The 26,159-nt window shown below is 39.0% G+C and overlaps 1 protein-coding gene across 1 annotated transcript in view; it reads left to right on the forward strand.

The window, feature by feature from the left end:
• The window catches only part of itgbl1 (integrin, beta-like 1), a 123,742-nt gene extending 98,903 nt beyond the window's left edge, over positions 1-24,839 (forward strand). The window contains exons 8-11 of the mRNA XM_017720924.2: positions 1,024-1,140; positions 15,615-15,761; positions 19,593-19,706; positions 24,038-24,839. Of these exons, the coding sequence (XP_017576413.1) occupies positions 1,024-1,140; positions 15,615-15,761; positions 19,593-19,706; positions 24,038-24,126 (467 nt within the window). The 3' untranslated portion in view covers positions 24,127-24,839. The remainder of the gene's footprint in view (positions 1-1,023; positions 1,141-15,614; positions 15,762-19,592; positions 19,707-24,037) is intronic.
• Positions 24,840-26,159: the final 1,320 nt, after the last annotated feature.

Consider the following 26,159-nt stretch of genomic DNA (forward strand, 5'->3'; position numbering starts at 1 on the left):
ATAAATACTGAATCCTATACCCCAATGGAGCACAATATAGCTAATAAAATAGTTCTTTGGGACTCAGCCACATCCATGCTTGATAAATGATGCGCTGTTTGACTGCAGAGGCTCGAATTACTAAACTTTGTTAGCTAGCGCATTATTTGAGGAGTACGGAGCTGTTGGGGATTCAGCCTGGGTTTGAAGCTGCTTCTGACTAAAACATGTACATTCAAGTGACATTCTTAAGACTTTTATGGTGCTGGATTAAAGTTAATCACACCATAAGTACTTTAATTCAAGCCTGTGATATTAATGATGGAGTTGTTTAGGCTGTTTGTTATCTTTTAGCCTGTTAGCTAGTTGACCAGCCTAGTTTTAGTTAAGGCCATAAGTTGGCAGCAACTCAGTTTAAACAAAAAATGGGTTCTTGCCTTATCAATATACTCTGTGGTCCATGCGAGAAGCATGAGAGCCAAAGATAATTCCATTAACAGAACAAGGGTTTGTTGTTTTTTTTTTTGGTGCCGTTGTGCAATAATACTAATTCAGTCATAAGTGTGCATATTTCGTGGACTTCGACCATGGCTCAGCCAATCAGATTTTAGGCCTGGGACTGTCTGAATACTTTGTATTTCAGAAGTGTTGATCCAATCTCCAGGAAGATTACTATAAAAATGATTGTAGATAGATAATCGTAAAATACATGGTTTATCTTTCAACAATTTTGCCATTTAAATATTGTACTACACTGAATCAAATGTCTAGCTTGAAGTTTTTTAGGTCACATGCTATGAGATATTATTGAATAAATTAACAGGACTATATGACAGGTAATTCCAAAATTTTGAATGGTTGTGTGATTACAGTTAGCAACATGTTAGATGTCTCTTCTAAAGTTTCCATTTCTGAGACAAAAGTTTTGGTTATGTTATATTGTTATATATGTTATATATGTTATATTGTGGTAAATAAACCTTTTGCGTGTGTGTGTGTGTGTGTGTGTGTGTGTGTGTGTGTGTGTGTGTGTGTGTGTTCTAGGCCTGTGCTTGTGTGGCCAGTGCACATGCCATCCACCAGGAGACAGCCGCGTTCACGGGAAGAACTGTGAGTGTGATGACCGGCAGTGTGAAGATGTGAATGGAGACATCTGTGGTGGTAAGGAGTCACACAAACATACATATTCAAACATCATGATTTTCCATCATAGACAGGGTTTCCATTCAAATGTTTCACAAATTTTAAAGAGACAGTAAAAAAAAATATTGAATGAATCTGAGTTTCTATCAGCTACATTTATATGCAAATTCCAAAAGATAGCAGCATACGCTCACACCGTACAGCACAAAACAAGAGTCCATTCAACATGTGTGGAGTGGAACCTTTATTAGCTCTTGGTAGATCAGTGTTGACAGGCCACTCTCAGTTGTACATGGCTGTAACCCTGACAGAGACAGAGAAGCAAGTAGTAGCCTATTTAATGAGTAGCTGTCTCACTTAGCTGTCGCCTGCTGAACCCCTGCGAACGTCAGTCCAGATGTTGATGGCTGAGTCTCAATTTGCATACTACTGTGCTAATTAGTTGTTCAAAATAGTAATGGCCTAAATTGGTGGTGTACTAATTTGACATGCTGTTCATACTGTTTGAGACACAGCCATTGATTTCCTTCTGCTGATATGTTTATTACTAGATGAAGCGGAATGGTGTGACTTCCATTACCGCTATGTCAGCACTCATTCAAAGAACTTGTTTCCATCATTGTTTTCCACATTTCTCTTTGTCTATGACAATGCCTTTTCCAATTCATACAAATGATTTTTTCCCAACATTTAGCCATTTTTAACATTTATGACTTTTTCCAAATATGCATAAAAGAAGTGGATGGAAAACCCTCCACAGACAGCAGACTGAATGACATCATCCTAGCAGCATTTCATGCACTAACTTTTACATCAGTGTGCAGTTGTATATTGGATTTTGTATGCTGTATGTTGTGGTGGGCCCCAGTAAATCCTGCTTTTTGGCACACTTTCTCTCCTTTCATCTTAAGATTTGTTTTCCAGATGGGATGGTGCCAGTCAGACAGGAGAGACACCAGGTGTCTCTGTTGTTTTCCATCATTTCAGTGTCACGATCTCTGTAGTCTTCACACTGGCCTCAGGCAAACCTTTGGCATACATTTTTGTTGGTCACAGAGCATCAGAGCTAGAAATATTTGTCCAAACCTGAGGGGAACATCATTTGTGAAATATCTGTGAGGCTTGGGTCAAGTTCATATTTCACTTTTAGGTTTCTCAGAGCCCCTATCCCACCTTTTAAGGCCCTTTTTAAGACCTTTACATATGCGATTAGCTTCTGCATGGCATAAATGTAGGAATTTCATTTCTTGATTTCCTGCTGTGTTCATCAAAATTATATTACACACCTCTTCATGTAAAACTGAATTGTACTTCTTACACTCTTTTTAATACTTTTATGGAAATATTTTGGAAGATGACTAAAATGTGTGAAATAGTTTGCTTGAATCTTAATATTTTATCACCGTTAAACATCAACTGTGAAGGCCCTGTGGATTTTGGGCTTGCTTTTTCCTCTGACTTAGTTTTTTCCCCATTTTTCAACTTCCTCCCTCTCACAGTTACCTTAAAGAGTGATTCATTTAGTAAGCTGGAGTTTGGATAGAAAGTCTATCCAAACCAAAATTATTTGAGGTGTTGTCAGAATGCATTCATTAGTGAAGACAACTGTAATTATTTTAGATTTTAGCTAATTATACCTTTTTGTTTATCATTAAACTGATGACACCTGTGTTATCACTGTGCTACTTAACCTTTTAATCCACATAAGCCCACAAAATCGGCAGGATGTCAAAATCGAATCAGAACCAGAATCAGAACCAGAACCGACACTTTCTTTGACTCTACAACTATCCGTTTGCTTCAATAAAGTGTTACAAACCTGTTATAGTGTACAGGTTAGTTTATTTTGTTGGTGAGGTATGAATCCAAATGCCTTCACATCTTTAAATGTCTAGGGTTTTTGGGCAAAATGTATATAATGATAATGTTGTCTATATGAAAATACAGCCCACAGGATTTAAAATACTTTTTCACTTGGTTTTTTTTTATTTATTTATTTATTTTTTTTGGTATTTCTGCAGATTCATTAGCAAGATCTGCCATGCTAACTTTGGGTATCAGAGTCACACTGAGCCCACCTGCCCTTCTGGACCAATAGCAAGCCAGCTGTCCTCAGCTGGCTTCAGTGTTTTTGTCTGGTGGTGCTCAGACAAACATGCTGGCTCTCCCCCCCCCCACACAGCCAGTCAAACAGTTGGTCTCACTAAATTTGACTAGCGCAAGATTAAAAGCAGTAGTTTTGTTATATGAAATACACTTTTGTTATAACACAAAGAGAAAACAAGGGACACCCAAAAAACAAGAGGGTAGAGCTACACTCTTCACGCTTCAGCAGCCTTCAGAGCATTAGCCTTCAAAAGAGACCAAGACGGCCCTATTTTATTTTCACTTTATATGCTTCCTCTTAGAGTTTTAATTAGATGTTTTACAACCCCAATTCCAATGAAGTTGGGACGTTGTGTAAAACATAAACAGAATATGATGATTTGCAAATCCTTTTCAACCTTTATTTAATTGAATATGCTACAAAGACACGATATTTAATATTCAAACAGATAAACTTTATTGTTTTTTGCAAATATTCACTCATTTTGAATTTCATGCCTGCAACATGTTCCAATGAAGTTGGGACAGGGGCAATGACAGACTGGGAAAGTTGAGGAATGCTCAAAAAACACCTGTTTGGAACATTCCACAGGTGAACAGGTTCATTGGAAGCAGGTGAATGTCATGATTGGCTATAAAGGGAGCATCCCTGAAAGGCTCAGTCATTCACAAGCAAGGATGGGACGAGGTTCATCACTTTGTGAACAGCTGCATGAGCAAATAGTCCAACAGTTTAAGAACAATGTTTCTCAACGTACAATTGCAAGGAATTTAGGGATTTCATCATCTACAGTCCATAATATCATCAAAAGATTCAGAGAATCTGGAGAAATCTCTGCAAGTAAGCAGCAAGGCAGAAAACCAACAATGAATGCCTGTGACCTTCGATCCGTCAGGCGGCACTGCATTAAAAACCGTCATCATTCTTAACAGATATTACCACATGGGCTCAGGAACACTTCAGAAAACCACTGTCAGTGAACACAGTCCGTCGCTCCATCTACAAGTGTAAGTTAAAACACTGCCATGCAAAGCGAAAGCCATATATCAACAACACCCAGAAACACCGCCGGCTTCTCTGGGCCAAAGCTCATCTGAGATGGACTGACGCAAAGTGGAAAAGTGTCCTGTGGTCTGATGTGTCCACATATCAAAGTGTTTTTGGAAATCATGGACGTCGTGTCCTCTGGGCCAAAGAGGAAAAGGACATGGCATGGGTAACTTACACATCTGTGAAGGCCCCATTAATGCTGAAAGGTACATACAGGTTTTGGAGCAACATATGCTGCCATCCAAGCAGCGTCTTTTTCAAGGACGTCCCTGCTTATTTCAGCAAGACAATGCCAAGCCACATTCTGCACGTGTTACAACAGCGTGGCTTCGTAGTAAAAGAGTGCAGGTACTAGACTGGCCTGCCTGCAGTCCAGACCTGTCCCCCATTGAAAATGTGTGGTGCATTATGAAGCGCAAAATATGACAACGGAGACCCTGGACTGTTGAGCAACTGAAGTTGTACATCAAGCAAGAATGGGAAAGAATTCCACCTAAAAAGCTTCAACAATTAGTGTCCTCAGTTCCCAAACGCTTATTGAGTGTTGTTAAAAGGAAAGGTGATGTAACACAGTGGTAAACATGCTCCTGTCCCAACTTCTTTGGAACGTGTTGCAGGCATCAAATTCAAAATGAGTGAATATTTGCAAAAAACAATAAAGTTTATCCGTTTTAACATTAAATATCTTGTCTTTGTAGTGTATTCAATTGAATATAGGTTGAAAAGGATTTGCAAATCATCATATTCTGTTTTTATTTATGTTTTACACAACGTCCCAACTTCATTGGAATTGGGGTTGTAATATCTCTTTCCATTTTTATGCAGATGATGCGCAGTTTTATCTTCTGTAAATCAGAATGGTTTTAATAGAGTACCTAATCTAATTGAGTGCATTGGCGCTGTTAAAGACTGGATGAACTTTAACTTTCTTAAATTAAATGAGTATAAAACAGAGGTTCTGGTCATTGGTCTTGACAACACTCTGAGGGATTTGCAGGTGGCTCTTGGTTCACTCAGATCAAGAGTTAATGCTTTTCCTCCTGGGTATCGTTTTTGTTTCTCATTTACAATTATCAGTACATATTAAGAAACTTGTTCAGTTATGTTTTTTTCAACTAAGAAATATTGCAAAGATCAGAAACATTTTGTCTTTTCAGGATAAAATTTTTTATGCATTTGTCTCACCTTATTTGGACTGTTACAACGTCTTATATACTTGGCTAAGTCAAGGAGCTTTGGCAAAACTTCAGTTGTTCCAAAATGCTGCTGCTCGGCTCTTGACCAAAACTGGACATAGGGAGCACATCAACCCAGTGCCAGCCTCTCTTCTCTGCCATTGCCAGTGAAATTCAGGATTGATTTTAAAGTACTGGTCCTTACATATAAGGCTGTACATAATGAAGTGCCTGAATACATTTGTGAACTGTTAGTTTCTCATACAAGTACCATGCTAAGATCCTCTAATAAAGGGCTTCTTGTTGTTCCTAGAACTAAACTGAAGCGAAAGGCAGACATTTGAAAGGAGTGCATTTGCTGTGTGTTCCCCTAAATTGTGGAACAATCTTCATCTCGATATCAGACTTTCTGAGTCCACATCTTCTTTTAAGAAGCGCCTCACTTTGAACCTTTTTGAGGTGTGACCATAAGTAATGTGTTGCCGTGTGTGTGTGTGTGTGTGTGTGTGTGTATGTGTGTGTGTGTGTGTGTTTGTGAGTATGTGTGTTTAATTTCCTTTTTTTTTATTAATTGTTTAATGTGAAGCACTTTGTACCTTTGTCCTGGCAAAGTGCTATATAAAGTCTACTTACATACTAGATTATGGTTATAATCCCAAAGTTTTAAGAAAAACAACCATACCAATGAACTGTATCATTTCAGGATTTGACATTTTGTGTTATAAATAGGAGAGGGTCTGTGTGTTGCTAAGGAAACATTCAATTGAAATGCTCAATTAACATTCTAGAATGAGCTTTTGTCCATCCATATGATATGCCCAAAGCTCTGGAGCTATTGGCATGCCCCAATGCATTCTGTGCGTTCAGAAATCCCTGTATAGGAGACTTGAAGTGTGGAGAGCTGTAGGGACTTGATGTGTTTTCTGTAGGGGGGTCACATTGAACGCTGTGGAGTGGGCATATAAGGATTCTGGGAAGTGCTGGGTGATGAGCGTGCAATCATCCTCAGTTCATACAATTGGTCTGGCTGTGACCTTCCTTCAGGCTCAGAGTATTCTGCTACTGAATAGGTGAAACAGAACACTAGCACTGTTATTGTTTTCAAAAATTGCTGTGGGAGATCAGCAAGATAGTTGGTAGGGGAATGGAATATTTTCCATAATTTGGGTCTCATTGTTTCTGTCTTAATCTGTACCTGACTGTGCACGGCATAGAGCAGTCACAAATACAGAAGTGGGAGAAAGATTGCTTGTTAGCACTAATAGTACAGGAGAATGAGAGGAAATAAGGGTCTAGAAGTTACATTGTTGATATGTTCCTGATATAGACTATGTTTTATTATGGGCTTGTATTATAGGTTGTAAGACCATATGAAAGTAAGTACACAGTCACAGTATTTAGACATTAACCCCTTACATGACCAGGGCCTGCTAGGGGGCCCAAAGCTTTGTTACACACTTCTATAAACTAAGAATAGCTCATCCAGTTTGCATTGAACTCCCTGTAGTTACTGAATAATAAGCCTTATTATGTAATGTCTATGATTTTAAAGGCTTAGCTCAAAGCCGCTAAACTGTACAATACATTGCTTAATACACGTGTCTAACAGCTGTTAAAATTTACTCTGGTTTTCATAGCATTACCTCTTTCCACATTTCAAACAGATCACTAAGATTATAAGTCAGACTTGAGGAGTAATGACAACAACTAGGACACTAGTCACACTTTATACCCTTTGGAGCATCTGTAGTCATACAGGCTGAAGCCCAGCTGCTGGTGCATTGTTGTGCAACTGTAGCCGCTCACTCAAATACAGCTTTTATCACTTAAAGACCGGAACATATAAGAATAGCCATTTTGACCATTTTAATTTTATACCAAACACCAGCAAATTTGCTGGGTCTTTATGCCATAGTCTGTATTGTTTGACCTGTCCTATAATATAGCTATTATTTTATTCTGTTTTAGATTGTACTTTGTAAACTGTTTGATACTCCTTTCAAGATGTTCCGTGCTAAAAAAAAAAGCCCACTATGATAACAGGAAGAAAAAGCCTATGCAGATAAAACACAGTCTAATGTGTACGATCAAAGTGTCCACTATGGCATTTCAAGGTAGAAATACACAGATGTGTTGAGTGACCTACTGAATACCTTCTGCCAACATAACGTCCAATTTATTGGAATTCAAGGGAAAAAAGGCCAGATCATAGAGGGGAAACACAGTCTGATATGTAGAGTGAAAATGACCACTAATGACCTTGTAAGGTTGAAGTACTCTGAATCTTTCTTGCATTATAATTTTTATCGTATAATAATGTCAGACTAAAGTAGGCCATAATTTAGTAAAGGTCCGGGAACAGTGTGTATGTGGTTTTATTTTGTCAAATTTATCTTTAAAATTTAAAATGGTCAAAATTAAATTTGACTGTTAAATGGTAAGTTCTACTGACAGTCCTCTTGAAAAAAGATACTTCCAGCTACTCCCATGCCATGAGATGATAGTTCAGCTGGCTCACTGGAGAACTATAGATACACCAATGACCATCAAATTAACAAGCAACAGAAAAGCTACAGTTCCCCTCAAGAGCCTCCATTCTAACAAAAATACAAAAGCTATACATGAGAAAGAGACAAGAGTTGTGGAGTATGGAACATGCAGCCGCTGTTGTCCAGCGATGGAAACTGGAAACTGCGTTTTCTCCATTTTAGTGTTCACCCGACATTCACATTATGAAAATTGTGTTCTTGAATTATTTAAGGTAAGAAATACATCTGGTGGTGATTTTTGCGTGGGTCTAGGGGCACATCTCACCAATTTAGCTAGTTCAATAAGCATCCTTCCTTATTACAGTTTGCTGTCATACTGGAAGGATGAAGGCTAACACATGCTTCCTCCAAGAAATGTAAAGCCAATATGTTTTTCCAAACTGTCGCCAGCTCTCTTGTCGGACAGCTGCATTTGGTTACGTCACCTAGTGGATGACGGTCTTGGTCTTTCAAGCGTTAAACATTGCTCTAAATAATGGGGGAGAAAATGTAACAGTCAACAAATTGTAACAAATAAGTCATGAATATACAAAACAACGTGATTAATCACAATTCATTGCTTTAGTAATTTGACAGCCATAGTTTACACTGACAGGGATGTGCATTTGTAGATGAAAGAGCCACTCTTAAGAGATCTGGTGTTAATGATTTCCCAAAGATGAGTGGAAGGACCCAATCAATGCAGGACAAGGCATTAGTACAATTGCAATGTTCCCACCCTGTTTTAGCCACTGTTCATGCCACTCCTTAATACACACATATTATGGCTCGAAAGCTGCCTGCAAGGAAAAGAGCTTCCAAGAGGTACTGGGATGTAGATTCAACAGATCGATGCAGTTTGATTGGACATGCTCTCTGAAATCTACGAATCCAATTGAATATGTGAATATTTTAAAGCCTTTGAAGTTTATCCTCCCTTTCTGAGAAGTTTGCACTCTTGATTGGGAGCGCTTAGGCACGAAGCTCAAAAATGATGAAAAGTGCTATTGGACAACTTGAAACTTCAGCAATTTCATTTTAATTGACATTTTGGTGATTGTTTGCCCTCAATGCCTAAGAAGCACAGTGTGGAAAAGACCTGCCCTAATTGGTGTTTCTGCGCTGGTAAAGCTTGGAGCTGTTACATCCCTGTGACTGGAGAAGTGCAGAACAGATTAGCGCTGCTGGCCTCCACAGTAGGGCAAGGCAGCAGTGGCAGAGAAAGCTTGTCAGGTCTAAACCTTACCTCAGATTTAATGTGGGCTACATGCAGTGACCACTTGGAGTGTATGTGGGAAAATGATTGTGTCACATGTGCTGGCCCTGTCCCGCATAGAGCCCTGGGCCAGATGGCTGTCATCACTTGCCATGACTTTCACTCTCAGGCCAAGGAGATTATTGCCTTCTATTTCCCTTCCATCCCCCCTTGGAGCTGGTATCACTGGTCCGGACATAAAGGAAACTCAATAACACAACATTAGCCACGTTTGAGCTCTAAATGAGCTTCATATTCATCACATGTTTAAGCACAGCATGCAAACATCATTGGTCCATCAACTAAATCAGTCCAACTCTGCAGTTTTTCACAAAGTTAACTACCAAATAGTCTGGTTCAAAGAATAATAAATAAAAGGCCTTTTTATTATATTGAGTACTCCCAGCTCTGTATGGGTCTTCATAATTTACAGTCCAAATTTATAATCCATATTAAACACAGTGCAGTTAAGGATCTGCAATGCCATAGCTATCCGTGGCCAGAAGTCCAAGACAGTATAATTGGTGTCGCTAATAATTGGGTAGGATGAGCCAGTGCTGCTAAATTTCCTTCAGGATCAATAAAATATCTATCTATCTATCTATCTATCTATCTATCTATCTATCTATCTATCTATCTATCTATCTATCTATCTATCTATCTATCTATCTATCTCAACACCTCAGACTGGTGTAGATGGTTTAATGGGATGGGGAATGTTTTCTTGGCACACTTTGGACCCGATAATAGCAATGAATAATTTTCTTTATATCACTTAATATTTTTTTATTATTTATTTTATTTTTTATATTGAATATTTCATTTTGTATTATTTTATTATTTAAAACTCATTTTTTTGCACCTGTTTTCCCTTGACTTTCACCTTCCTTATGCAACATTATATTTATTCTGTAAAAAAATTCTTGTACTTAATGACTCTTTAAGTTAAACAAATGGAGAGTGGACTTTAGTACTGAATAATCCTCAACAAGGTGACACAATACATACTACAAGATTTTGATACTTTCCCAATACCAAACCCACAGAACTGGGTCTTTCAAGCATACACTGATAATAAAATGCATTATAGCAATATGATTGCTCTGTTTAAGCCAGGAACATTAAAGGTCATGTAAAGAATCCCGTAATGGTTGCATCATTGTGATATGTCTTATGGTTCCACCCCAGCATGATCCACTGCAGGCAGATATTTCTCCTTTTTGGCAGTGGATGCAATATTAATGCTGCATGCATTCCGGAGGCTCATTGTGTTGTGTTGCTAAGTGGCAATGGTACAGAGGCCTGACGGTCATACTCAACCCACTGGCCTGTCTGGTATAGCCTCAGAGATGGACTTTAAATATGTATGGAGCTCTGCTGCAGCTGCTGCTGTGCTACATTGAAGCAGATTAGAACATATTAACACAGGACAGCTGGGGAACACTCTGATTCTCTCTCCCTCTGTTCTTTCACTCTCAGCTCACACATATTACAGACACGGCCGAGCCTCGCTCACTGATGAAAAGTTAATGTCAGCTAATTGCCCGGCTGATCCAGTTGGAGTGGTTTAGCATTCAGAAGAGGGCTGTGCTCAAAGGCTGTGAGCCCAGTGAGGGTTTTTTTTTATCTTTGAACACAGTTAGATGTCATGCTGTTTGCGTGCATTCATTTCACCCTCCAGCGCTAAAGCAATCGTGTCAACATTTCACTTCGGTTTCTTCCAGTATTCTAAGGCAGCAGTTAGCCACACCCACAGCTATATAGTGGCTTCCCTGAAAACATTTCTCCAAAGACTGACATGAAAGGCTCTGAGAATGTGAACGCACACACGCATGCAAATTGCATTGCCAGCCTCAGTAATGGGGAATCACAGGTGCAGTTTAATTGAAAGGGTTGGGGTGCCGCTCTTTGAAAGCAATTAAATGCTCTCATAGGCTGGCTGATTGAAGCAGCCAAGTGTGCAGCTTCCCCCAACTGCACACTGCAGTCCTCCATACCAGTACCTCTAAAATAAAGCAGTAAAAGCAGGGAAAGTGACCTGTGGGGAAATGGGGAAATGTATATTAATTTGAATTGTTTACCAAAATGTACAGTGGTACATTCATGTATACCAGTCTATGTTGCATGTACCATTCTAGCAAATTAGTTCAAACTGTGCTTCAACAGTACAAAAACTATTAAAAAACAATTAAGTATTCAGACCTTAGGATGCTGATTCTCTGGTGTGAAACACAATTTTGATGTCATGCCTAAAACACCATCAACCAATGGTAGCTGAGCTAAACTGAACTTGTCAGTGTGTATGGACATACTATGTGTGTATTCACCTTATGGGTGTATGTATACACTGTTAGACAGAAAGGCTCGGTGCAGGTACATTTTTTCATCATTAAGGTACAAACAATGTACATGTACCCTTAAAGGTACAACAGTGGCTTTAAGGTCCAATCATGCAACCTAAATATTTTTTTTCCAGTGGAAAAGTACAAATTTGTACCTTTTCATAAGCTAATGCTTTAAAGGAGAACAATAAAATAAAAATCCAGAAGATGAGACAGGTGTGTGGAGTCAATACAACTTAAAAATATAATTTCAATGGATTATGGTACAGATATGGTCCCTGACTTAAGGTACTGAGATGTACCCTTGAGGGTACCACCCCAGTGACAAGAGGGTACTGCCCAGTGACAGTTTTGTGCCTTCATTTCTGAGAGTGTATTTGCATGTAAGTATGTATTCATCTCATGTGTGTATGCATATGTGTATGTACATAGGTGTTCACCTTAAACTCGCGTTGCCCTGCTGACTCATTATTTTCAGCAATGGCTTCATCCACATTTTTTTCTTCCACTTAGCTTCTTCTGTGCAGAAAGCACACCACCAGCATAGTAATAGCCTTGCTGTTGATGTTTGTTTGGACCTAAGTCATGTTGGTTTGCGAGACATCACACAATTTGTATCAGTTCATTATAAACTCCTTTGATGACTAACAATGACCAAAGATAAAAACATCTGCAGAAAATGTCTTTATGTGTGGGGTCCCTCACGTTTTCAGCATCGGTTTAAAATGCTGTGATGTGGATCAGGCAGAAACCAGGCAATTAATGGATGAGTGTAATCAGGTTTGAGTGGATAAATCACCAAACTGTGACACAGTGCCCCCCTGGAGTACCGTGTTAAAAATGAAAGTCAGCTCAACTCAGCAGAGTACACAGAGTACTTCTTACTTTATTCAATCATTCTCCTAACTCAATTTTTTCTGTATCTCAGTTAGGTAAACAATATAGAATATATGTTTTTACCTTTTCCCATCAGATAATCCCACCGTGTGTTTCCCCCTCTTGTCCTCCCTGTTATGGACAGCTATGGCATCACTAGGGTTCAAACTCACAACCTCCTGGTGGGAGAAGGGTGAATGTTTAGTTGGACAACTCGCAATGTTTCTTGGACAACTCGCAAGCTCCAGAGATTTCTCAGATTTCTGTGTCCTTAAATGATTTGTAAACTGGAACTCTTTCAGTCACTTAATCCCAAAAGGCATTTCCTCCTCTCAGACTTGAACAACTGTGGGATCACTGGGGCTCAAATGCAAACTTTCCTGATGTTGGGGTGAATTCTTACAGCACTGCATCACATGTAACTACATTACTTGTGAAGCTAAAACATTTTTCACAGTGTATCTTTTAAATTTAAAAACCAGCAATAAACAATACAAATATGTTGCAATAAACAATACAAAACGTTTACCTCAATATAGTGAGGTCAAAAGTTCTGTGTTGTTTACTAAACTAGAAATGAGAGCTAGGAGAACCTTTGAGTAGACTAAGATGTTTGAGTTGAGTAAACTCAAGTTGAGATAACTCAAGAAAAGCAGTGTAATCAATTACCTTATAATTTTATGTTGAACTCACTTCTCTTTTTTTTATTACAATGTATACTTTTTCGATCAGAATGTGTCCTGTTTGCTCCTGAATCCTGGCACAAAAGTTTTTGTACATCTGGCTTCATTGCCTCCAGGCATATAGCAGATGCCAAACAGTGAGCTTCAAGAGAAACACGATCCACACTGTTTGTCTTGTCTTTTCATTTTGAACAGGATGCTGCTGTGTTTCCTTGTTGGACTTTAATATCTAGGCCAATACTCTAGTCTATAACGTCTCTGTCTAGTCTAGTCCTGGGGGAATCCGTGAAATTACATGAGAGAGGAAGCAGCACTGGCTGCAGGAGGAGCTCCGTTATTCACTGTTCTTTTTCCACTGAGGCCCTGAGACTCTTCCATGAACTACAGAGACTCTAGCCCTCAGAAGCTTTCAAAAATGTCTAATTTCCTCCCTGCCAACACTCGCACTGCTCCTGAACAGGACTCCCACTGTCAAGCCTTCAGAGATCAACACTTTTGAGGTCTGAAACAGACAGAGTTGGCCACTCACTCACAGGCTTTGCAGCTGAGATTTGAGTCACATCTAATGTGCCAGTAATGGGGAAATGCCTTCTGAAAACATCTCAATGTTCAAACGACTTCTTAAACAGTTGAGAAGGCAAACACATATTGGCTTTTTGTGTTTAGTGGTACAAACCTCAGTGCAGCACTGACTTGATTATCCTCTCAAAGAATCCAGGTAACAATCCAGGAGCGATCAATAGATAATATAATCACCTCGCCATGCTTCATTCTGATGGCAGTGAACGCATGGGGAGTTCCTCACATTGTTCAGCAGCTCAGAGGATGTTAGTGCAAACCAGGTTTCTATGTGGATTCAGGGATAGCAAATGGCTCAGGATGCATGGCCGGGATGAAAGCCTAGCACCATGACACTAGTAGCCAACCTTGAATGGAGCCTAACCAATATAAAAATGTTGTGACAGATATCAGTTGTAAGAAGCTAAAATTCCAATAGTCAATAACATCAGCCAAAATTTCATAATGCTTTGTTTTACAGTCTTCTAGGTTCTATATTTTAACCAGGTAAGTATTACATAATTATTTTGGATAACATGATGGGAACTTCTGACATAGTTTACCCGAATTACAAAAAAAAATTGTGTCAGTATGTTTCGGGGCAGTATTCCAACAATGAATTGTTTGGGGACTGAAGTTACTAATTGATCAAGTTATGAAAGCAAATTTTTTTGCCATTCTTCTGCTAAGACTGCGCAACCATATGGGTTCCTTGTGGTCATATTTTGCATTTCATAATGAACCATTAATTTTGTAATGCGAAACCCACACTCTGTTTATGAAGCCATGATGTTGTAAAATGAATATGAATGTGCTTTGTGCAGTGTCCTTGAAAAAGATATTGTCTAGAAGGCAGGATAGTTTCTAGTCAATGCACTGTAAAAAATCACTTGTCAGTTCAACTAAATACTTTGAATAAATCATTGTTTAGTAGCTTGTTACCATTTGAAGTATTTTTTAGGTTGAACTGATAGACCATTTTCTTCAGTGACCCAACTTCTCAGATCAGTGGTTGCCAGACATCCTCCTGGAGATCAGCTTTCCTGAAGAAGTTTAGTTCTGAACTGCATCTAACATGCTGCCTCCCTGTTACCTATATCTAATGCTTCTGAAGAAGTTCAATAGGTTTTCATAGATTCTGTTTGGAACAAGACTCCACAGGAATGTAGATCTCCAGGACCAAGGTTGGTGATCAAATCTCATCAGATTGAATTAGTAAAGCAGAGTTTAGCTTCATATCAGTAAATGGCATGCCAAATCATAATCTTTGCAAAAGACTATGATGCATAATACACATAAATGCTAAAAAGTTTTTTACCAGTACATTATAATAGCCATCTAAAATAATGTGTTGTACTTTTAGTTCAACTGATATTCACTGATATGATGGTGTCAATTGTCAATTGTAAACTGTCAAATGTGTTAGATGTCAATAGCTACGTTTCTTAAACTCAGAACAGCAGAAACATCATAAATAATATTAATATTGTAGTGCAGGGGGTGGAGTTTTGTTGGATTTTGTATGTTTGGTATAACATGCTATCCTCAGGCTAATTGTCATGCATTTTGATGAATATCCTATTATAACTGGTGGTTTATCCTGAAATTGAGCCCTTATTGTTTCTGTAACAGATGTGCCAAGCATGTGATTGTCAGTAGTGTAGCCTCTACAAAGACATGAAACCATCAGAAAACGTTGTATATGGATAGGATTTCCACTGTACCTCATTATTGGCTAATGTAATTGATAACCCAATAGATTGGTTGAGCACTAGATTGGAATCTACCTTCTCTGTGTTTGAAACAATGAAATGTGCCTGGATCTGTTGAATTGTTGCCTTGTTTTGTCAGAAAAAATAAGCTGTTTTCTTGTGCAGAGCTAGTGACAGTATGTATGTTTCCGTTTTGTCCTCCTCAGGCCATGGCTTTTGCTCCTGTGGCCGCTGTATCTGTAGTGATGGATGGTTTGGGAAACACTGCCAGTTCCCCCGCAGCTGCAACATGACTGACACACAGAGCAAGAGCTTGTGTGAGACAGCCCATGGTGTCATGTGCTCCGGAAAAGGTAAAATAGAGCTTTCTTAGAGCCGCACTTTATCTGTGATGGTAAACGTGGAAGACATCAACTGTGGAGGTCAATTAACGCTGTAGCATGAAGTTCCACTTTAGCTGTCATTGTGGTTGAAGGTGGTCATAGTGGTCAATTAAAATTTACCTTATTTGTGAATTACCAGTGATTTCTGTCAATGTACTCATGCAATTTGCAACTGTTGCAATACAACTGCCTAAAAAGACATACATTAAGGCAGGGGGGGCACAATACACTCACCGGCCACTTTATTAGGTACATTAGCTTGTTAACACAAATAGCTAATCAGCCAGTCACATTGCTGCAACTCAATGCATTTAGGCATGTAGAGGTGGTCAAAACAACTTGCTGAAGTGCAAACCGAGCATCAGAATGGAGAAGAAAGGTGATTTAAGAGACTTTGAACGTGGCATGGTTGTTGGTGCCAGACGGGCTGGTCTGAGTATTTCAGAAACTGCTGATCTACTGGGATTTTCACACACAACCATCTCTAGGGTTTACAGAGAATGGTCCGAAAAAGAGAAAATATCCAGTGAGTGGCACTTGTGTGGACAAAAATGCCTTGATGTGAGAGGTCAGAGGAGAATAGGCAGACTGGTTTGAGATGATAGAAAGGCAACGGTAACTCAAATAACCAACCAAAATCTCTGAGGAATATTTCCAACACCTTGATGAAAGTATGCCATGAAGAATTAAGGCAGTTCTGATGGCAAAAAGGGGTCCAACCGTTTAATAGCAAGGTGTACATAATAAAGTGGCCAGTGAGTGTACATCAGTGGCCAAGATTTTATTCACTGATACGTAGGAAACCAATAAGATTCCTTGGGAAAGACTAACATTACATTTGCCTGCCATTATTATCCTACTGTGTGATCACTGGAAGTGAAGCAAAAATATTTCATGTAATAATGAAAGTGCAGCTATTGTCATGTCTTATTTAGTAATGCCATGAACATGTTAAATTAATCAGTGTCCTTAGTCAAACTGGACTTCATGTATAAACTTTCATTTAGAGCCAGGGACATGGTGATGCTATTTAACCATCTGGAAATGGCTGAAGAGAGCTACCACAGAGCTAAAGCATATCAGCCAAGTCAGCATGGCACCCACCATGCTGTGCTGCCACAATGTACCTTGACATTAGTTGCCTTTATTATGCAAGTTTTTAAAGAAAGGCCTAATTGAAAGCGAACAGCCTAAAAACACAAAACTGCAAAATAAGGACAGCCAGCGTCCAGACAGAGAACATTGTGTCAGCAAAATTAGTGCTCTACCAGTGGCATCCAAATGGAGTTGAGCATGTTTATCTCCCTCCAACACAGATGGGAAAAAAGATCAGCCTCTTTTTTCTCTCACATACTCACAAACACATTCATGAGGAGGACTGCAAACACAAGCATCTTGCTGTCTTTTCAAAGCCTGTAGAGGTATAAATAGCAGAGACGGGGGAGCTGCGGCTTTCTTCTTTGGGCTTTGAAAAGCAAGAAGACATGGGGAAATGCATTTGCTCCCACCCTGCCTCGGAACCTTAACACCTTATTATCCTCTCCAACCTAGACCGCTTGCGCTTGAACAGTTAAAGGATGCTTCGTGTCAGGATTCCATGAGGCCGAGTCAGGAGAGCACATGTTTTTATTATCAGTCTATAACCTGACAATGTGGAAATAACAGAGCTACAGTGTAGCTCAAGTGGCTATCGAAGTCATATTTGATGACCAGCCCTGTAATGCTTTATTTGGTAACATAAGAGCTGCTGTGAACAGTCCATGCCCAAAATGGTACTGGACTGTATTTGTAAAATCCAATGTTCAGAGTATTTTCCAAAAATTTCACAGTATTGCATAACTTTTAGGTCTATATTAATGAAGCTACTGAACTGCTATCTGAGTACACATACTATATGCTAACAGAAAGTCTTATGAATCAGTCATAGTTAATTACCTAGGGCTGTTTGTTCTGATTTGCTTTTCTTAGAGGTGAACTGTGTACATTTTTTGTTAAAATTGAAAGAAGTAGCATTACTGAGTCAGAAGGAAATAAAACATGAAAGAATGTGGAGTCTCGCTGTAAATAATTCTCGTACATCATCAGAAAATTCTGTCCTTCACCAAGTGTTGGCTGAGGTCTCTTGGAATATTCTTTCAACATGCCTGCAATGATCAGATTCATTGTTCTGTTTGTTGGGGTCCGAAGCACAACCAACATTACGTAATGTGCAATGTTAAACATTATCAACTTATCAAAACAGTCTGAAGCACATAGCAAATGACAATCACTAGCATTCAAAAGTTTGTAATGATTCCATTAAAATGCTACTACTCTACAACTTTATAGGTTTCAACTAATTAGTAGGAAGCTGTAAAAAAATGAAGAAATGTTAGATGTGAACAATGAACAGAGTTGTACATAATTCCATAATGACTGAAAAAAGCTGTATAACATTGGGAACTGAGATGTTTGAACTGTGATGATCAAATCTTGAGGCAAGAAACATTGAGAAATTACTATAAATGTATAGTTAGGTAATTCCATGATTGGTTTGCTATTTAGCCCTTGCAAATCTTTAAAAAAGAGTTTTTTGTTCATTTTTTGTTTTCAACGTTGAATCATTAACTATCTCAAGGTTCCTTTCATGATAATAGGTTAACCCCTTAAATAGCCAGTGCCTACCAGTGGGCCAAAATTGTATTATTATTATTATCTCTAACCTAAGAATAGCTCAGCCAGTTTGCATTGGAGTCCCTGTACTTACTGAATAATAAGCCTTACAATCTTATAAGCCTGAGATTTGTCAGAGTTAAATGAGTAACAGGGTTGAAAGCCACAAGGAAACAAAAAGTTTTTAGCATGGAAATACATAAACTGTTGTTAACTAGCATCCATGCTAATGACATGAGGGGATTAAGGACAGTCTTACTGATGTAATGATTTCTTTCCTTTTTTGACTTTTAGTCTATGATGTGGGTAACAGGTCTGTACTTTCAAAGTGACCTTGTCAGTCGATCTCATGCTATTATATGAATAATGAAAAAAGACTGAGAAAACTTACTTTTCCTCTCCCCACAACCTTCAGGGAATTCTGATGAACACTTTTCAGTTGAACACCTGACCTATGTTCCATAGGGACAGTTTTTTAATGGGCTGAATGAGTAAACAGCATTAAGTGAGTGTTATGATTCATGAAAAAATATCTTTCAGCGATGAGACATTCACACATTAATGCAATAATAAGAATATTTTGTGACATATGTTAATGATTATATTTTAAGTTGGTAGGCCGACTGTTTTCTATTTGCTATAGAGAGTTTTTAAGATTTTTTAAAATTTACCTTAAACCTGCAACATTTTTAGCATCAACTTTTTACATTTACAGTTCTACGTGTGAAAAGCTCACACTGTGAGAATCTTGTGTCAGCTTTTGACAGCATCAAACATTTTCATTACTCTACAACTATTTCATTATTCAACAGGGGGCTTCCTTCATCCTATACAGTAGCGCTTTATTTGGTGGTAAACCATATGGAAAGGCATTTTTTATGTTCCCACAAACCATTTTTCTGGTATATTCCTGGAATTTATCTGGTATATTTTCTGTTGATTACTCACAGGAATTATTTTGGTTATAAATATCATTATTGATATATGCTTTTCAGTATTTCATATTGGGACTACATGTAACTACATGTAGTCCCACTATGAAATATGAAATACTGAAAAGCATTGCACTAGCCTCTGAAATAAAAGATGAAGGAGCTGTAATAGGCTGGTGACTGTGTGGAGTCTCAGAGGCCATTTATATGCTTTCAGGCTCTTGTCACTGCGGGAGGTGTATCTGTTCACCACAGGAGTGGTACATATCTGGTGATTTCTGCGAATGTGACGACAGGGAGTGTGACCAGCATGATGGCTTGATCTGTACAGGTAGGGTTCATATACACCATTTAACACCACCACAAGCCCTCTTAATCTGGAACCCGAACACACACACACACACACGCACACACACACACAAACTCACACACTCAGTTCTCCCAGCTCGACTGCTCTGTCTGAAGGTCCTGACTGGCTTTGATGTGACTTCAATTTGATTGGTGGATTAGATAGCTCAATGCCAGGCTTATACTCAGCCGTCCAATCAGTGAAGCCTCACAGCTTCATTCTTTTCCTCAAATATCCTTGGCTGAGATTCAACAGGCCAAAAACTCTAAAGAGAGTGTAGACTACCCCCAGCCCTCAGAGGAAATGTCTGACCAATAATATGGCCAAAATAATAATAGAAAGCACAGTAAAACAATACATATTTATTATTATTATGGTTCTAGGCATTAACTAGGCATGAGAGACATATGTATCAACTACAAGAATAGAACTACTGTCCTTTTCCTGAATAAAGAACTTTATTTGGGTTCACTACAGCTTCATATTCTCCATTCTGTTCCAGCATCACTCCAATACCACATTATTGTTGTAAACTCAAACAAATTGGCTGCATAAAAATGACGTGTGATATGTCAGCTTGTCAGACAGTCTGCTAAAATAGAGAATAGCAAAAACACACTATATGGCCAAAAGTATGTGGACAACCAAACCTAACTTCAGGTGTTTCAGTCACACTTATTGCTAATAAATGTATAAGACCAAGCAAATAGCCATGCAGTCTCCATAGACAAAAACTCTGTGACAGGAACTCACAGAGCAGGTCTGCTGAGTGCTGAAGCACATAGTGCATAAAAATCACCTATCCTCTTCCAGACTACCTCTGGAAGCAATATGAGTACAAAACAGTGCATCAGGAGCTTATGAAATTAGTTTCTATGGCAAGCATCAGCTGGAGGGGTGGAAAGCACACCTCCACTGGACTCTGGAGCAGTGAAAACATGTTTTAAATCATGCTCCACTATCTGGCAGTCTGATGGGTGATTCTGGGTTTGGTGAACACAAGGAGAACTCTACCTACTGGAACGCACAGTGCTGAAAGTATACTTTGCTGGAGGAGGATTTGGGCTAGGGAAACTTTAGAGAAGGCCCTGTCCTGGGGCACAAAGAGACATTCCTAAAGACATAGTTTGATTATAGTTTAGAGTATAGGAACCTCATTGGCCTGCACAGAGCCCTGACCTGAACCCCACTTAACACCTTTAGGATGAACTGAAATGTTGATTGCATGCCAAGCCTTCTCTCAACATCAATGTCTGACCTCACAAATGCTCTTTTGACTGAATGGGCATAATTTTTCCACAACCACACTCCAAAATCTTGTGGAAAGCCTTCCCAGTAGGGTGGAGACTGTTATAGCTGTAAAGGATGAGCCAACTCCATATTAATGCCGATAGTTTTTGAAAGGCATGTTCAACAAGCTCATAAAAGTGTGATGGGCAGGTGTCCACATAGTTTGGGCCCTACAAGATAGGTTTCATTAGGTACTTTTATTGTCAGTAGGGGAGAGAGTTGTGGCTCAAAGAAGGTTGAAAGCCACTACAACAAATAACCAAAAGAAACATGGAAGGTAAACATGATTTCAAGCAAGTCCACATAGTAGTTTTTGATTGTATGGTTTTTGAGTTTGTGCCTGCAGGGGTCCCCTTGAGGTAAGGGATCCCTGGACTTTAGCCCACATAAGCTTATATGTGTAAATGCACCAAGGTTTCTAGGCCCTGAAGATGTTTAGACATCTGTTTTAAAATTGTTTACTCACTGGTTTTAACAAAGGCTTTCTGCCTTTGGTATCAGCTGCAGTGTCATTCAACCAATTATCCTATTCCTCCCACATAAACAAAAGAATCATTAAAAACAAGGGGAAACATAGTTGACAAAGGGAATTTATAAATATCATTTAAATGTCAGTGATTAGCATATTAGTGATTAGGGCATATGTCACAATTACCATATGCATAAGGATTATTAAAATGATTTTCTTATGTTGCACAGGGAATACTGTCTTTTCAAGTAGACAAAAAATGCAAATACACACAAGCAGGCAGGCAGTGTTTTGCCCCTCCTAGGGCAACAGCTCGACCTTTATAAGTATAATGATGTGAAAATGTGTCTGCCAGGTTACGAATACTAATTTTGCATTTGTGAGTTTCATGGCTTTTTCAGCAACAGATTCTCATTACATCTAAATTGATGAGTGATGTGGAAAATGCAATGTATTAGAAATGCCTGGTGCTCGATTTCATGGGCCACAGATTATAATTCCAACTGTTTGAGTGGTGATACGGCACAGGGCTCTAAACATCTTCACCAAGGTAAAACCTTCCACTACTCCCCAATATTATCAACTTCATCCACCCCCCACTCTTTGCTGTATATGCAAACGGTTGTTACTCCAGGGATTTAGAAACAGCTCTAATTTCACAAACAGGCTTCATCAGTGAGTATGCATTTCATCACTTAGCCTTTACTAACACGTTTAAGCACCTATCAGCAGATGCAGGCCATTTGAACAGTGGGATGGAGCCAGATTGAACAGTGCAACAGCTTGTAGCAGTGCAGGTGAGGAGTGGCATAGTGATTATCCACAGCAGCCCTTACCTGCAGGGAGCCAGCCAGGAGCAGTAGACCCATCCTGGAGGGAGCCATGCTGAGAAAATGCTGTAGCCTGAGTACTCATTATTATTTGAGGTACCTGTTCTTGTTTTTAGATTGTTTAGTTTAACATCTGTCAAAGGCCAGATATACTAAAAGAGGTGCTAATTACTGACACTCCACCAACACTCTGTGCTGGTGGGAGTGACTAATTTAGCGACTTATCTAGTAAGAACTTCTTTGCAAATGAACACAGGAGCAACTTTGTAATTAGCATATGAGCATCACAATATAACCACAGCCAAAATGTGTTTTATTCTGGTTCAGTCTGTAAATCTTAAATAAGTACTTATTTTCTTGAGTTTTTGATTTAATAGGTCAAAGTAATGACTAATAACTGGTGGTGGACTCTAGAGCAGTGGAGACATGTTCTCTGGAGTGACAAATCACGCTTCTCCGTCTGGCAATCTGATGGATGAGTCTGGATTTGGTGGTTGCCAGGAGAACGGTACTTGTCTGTCTGCATTGTGCCAAGTGTAAAGTTTGGTGGAGGGGGGATTATGGTGTGGGGTTGTTTTTCAGGAGTTGGGCTCGGCCCCTTAATTCCAGTGGAAGGAACTCCTAATGCTTCAGCAGACCAAAAGATTTTGGACAATTTCATGCTCCCAACTTTGAGAGAACAGTTTGGGGATGGCCCCTTCCTGTTCCAGCATAACTGCACAACAGTGCACAAAGCACGGTCCATAAAGACATGGATGAGTGAGTTTGATGTGGAAGAACTTGACTGACCTGCATAGAGTCTAGATCTTAACCCAACAGAGCACCTTTGGGTTGAAATAGAGCGGAGACTGGGAGCCAGGCCTTCTCGTCCAACATCAGTGTCTGACCTCACAAATGCTCTTCTAGAAGAACCGTCAAAATTTCCCATAAACACACTCCTAAACCTTGTGGAAAGCCTTCCCAGAAGAGTTGAAGCTGTTATAGCTTCAAAGGGTGGGCCGATCATATTAAACCCTGCGGATTAAAAACGGGATGTCATTCATGTTCATATGTATGTGAAGTCACACGAGCGAATACTTATGGAAATATAGTGTATTTTCCCTGTAACTCTGTTATCAGATTAGCTAGGACACTGTAGGCTCTCTGTGTGTGAAATGTTGAGATGCTGTATTGAGCAGCTAGTGAGCAATGAGGGACGAGAAGGGGAGGTGTTAGAAGGCTGTGCTGAGATAAAACAGACAGCACACCTGCAGCTTTCTTCATGTTAAATAATCCTGTACAATGGCTCCATTAAAAACAGCTTATAAACTGAACAGTTTCTAGATTTGCTTGTTCACCTACAAAGCCAAAACTCCAGATTGCTTTTAGTTTTGCAAATCATACACGTTTCCATCAAAATATATGCTATCAATGTTGTTGAATAAAATATGCATAGGGCAAAATGCATATGAAATTCTAAAACAGCCAGATATTTACTGCTGTTGTAACAAGGGAAGCCATAATTTCAGTTATCTGTTCTGCATCTATTCTGCGTCTACTTTGGTCTCCCATGTCTTGAATTCTCTCTACTTTTTGGCAAACCATTGAGTTCCAGCAGTTACAGAACAGCCTTTATTTCACTCGGTAAGGTTCTGCTGAGCAGAAGCTAGTTTTGAGGGGAGAAAGCTTATAGAAGACCAGAGTCTCCCTCCATTCGCTGAGTCTCTTGTCACTTCTCGTTCCAGGGAATGGCATGTGCAACTGCGGAACCTGCGAGTGCTGGGACGGCTGGACGGGAAACGCCTGTGAAATCTGGGTGGGAGAGGAATACTAGCATGGACAGACACTTTCTACAGACTGTTATTATCAAGACAGAAAAGGGCTGGAGCAACAAGACCATCCGTGGGCATGGGAATGTAAGGACAGAAGAGAAGCACTCTGAACCTGGGATATATTTCTCTGCTTCGCTTATATAACAGAATTCATTGTACCGGTTACAAATTCTCTTTATTAAAACAACGTTGTTTTTTCCTTTTGTATGCAAGTAAAACAGTTCTGGGAGCAAGAGACATGTTGGTTTGTAGACACAATATCTTGTAATCCTTTATATGTTTCTAATACAGCTATATGTACGAGTGTTTATAGGAATGCTTACATAGTTTGCAGAGTGACACACAAGAAGATGCACATACATGGGCAGGATCCAAACAATAATAGACAAAGGAGAATGTTTTACTATTGACGTTATAATCGATCAGATTATCGTGTGAGTGCAAAAACATTTGACCCCATTATTTCTGATAAACTGTTAAGTCGTGAATATTTAATGATTTAATGTCTAGAAACCAAAGTTAAACTCTGCACTCAGGTGAGTGGTACCACAAGCTTTTATTCCCTTTTCATAGAGTTGAAATGTTCTGTGTGGCTTGAAATCATGGAAAACCAGTCACTATAATATGTAACTTTTCTAAAATAATTCTATGAAAATAAGATGGGAGACATTTTTTGCAAATGTATAATGCTTTACAATAAACCACTTGACATACATCACTGAGACTCTGATATATCCATATCCAGGTTTTCTTTAAAGTGGAATTCCACTGATTTTTCAAAACATCTGCATATTTGAACCGTTAAGATATAAACATTTGAATCATTCTAAATACACTGGCAAGAAAACGTCTGTGAACCCTTTGTAATTACCTGCACGTATTAAGACATCTTCTAGTCTGTTCTTCATCTGTCTAAGTAATGTATTGTTCTTATCTTTATTTATTTAATCATTCAAACATTCATACATCAACACCTAGGTTAAAGACTCAAAAAAAGCTAAATGGAGAAGTTGGCAAACCTGTAGTCCAGTCAATGAAATGAGATGAAGGTGTGGGTGAGAGCTACTTTGAAGAAAAAAAAACACTCAAATATTTTGAGTTTGCTCAGTAGACCTACAATCAATAATTGTTGATTTACATAAAGCTGGAAAGGGTTCTCAAAGAGTTCAGGTATTCATCAGTCTATAGCTGTACAAACGGTCTATAAGAAGTGGATGGTTACTACAAAGGCATAATGCAGAATGTTTTAAGGAATGCTAGAGTAACATCTAAAGACTTCACATAATCATGAGACCTGTCTGACATCTCTGTTCATCTCTGAGTCTTCCATACAAAAACACTGAATACTTCTTCTATGTTCAACATAGAAGAAGCCAGTGCTCTGAAAACATCATCACAACAGTGTAGTTTGGTGGAAGGAGCTGCTTCTGGGCCTGGACTGATTGTCATCATCAGGGAAGAAATAAACTTCTAAATTTATCAAGCTATCCTCCAGGGTACCTGTCCACCGGCTGAAGCTCAGTCAAAGTTGAGTAAAGCAGCAGGACAATGATTCTAAACAGAAGTAAATCTACAGTAGAATGGCTTCAATCTTTTGGAGTAGCCCAGTCAGAGCCCAGACCTTATCTCAATAGAGATGCTGTGAAATTACCTCACATCTGAAGAATACAGCTGAGCTGAATCAGTTCTGTAAACTAGCATTCCTCTTGAACTTTGCTTGAGGTTATTGCTGCCAAAGCAGTATTGACCAGTTACGACTTTGCTTAATTTTTCCAGCAGCACTGTGTTTAATTGGTGTGCACAATAAAGACATGACAGATTATAATTGTTTGTGTGTTATTAGCTTTAGCACATTATGCTTGTCTGTATTGATCAGATGAAGATCACATTTTATGGCCAATTAATGTAAAACTGGGTCATTCTAGAGGGTTCCCACTTTTTCTTGCCACTGTATCTGCTCCATTCTAGAGAAAGGTACAAATTCAGCCTACAACTTTCATTTATTTACTTTTTAATCCATTCTTGATGGACAGAC

This window comes from Pygocentrus nattereri, chromosome 6, assembly GCF_015220715.1.
Source record: "Pygocentrus nattereri isolate fPygNat1 chromosome 6, fPygNat1.pri, whole genome shotgun sequence".
Taxonomy (NCBI): domain Eukaryota; kingdom Metazoa; phylum Chordata; class Actinopteri; order Characiformes; family Serrasalmidae; genus Pygocentrus; species Pygocentrus nattereri.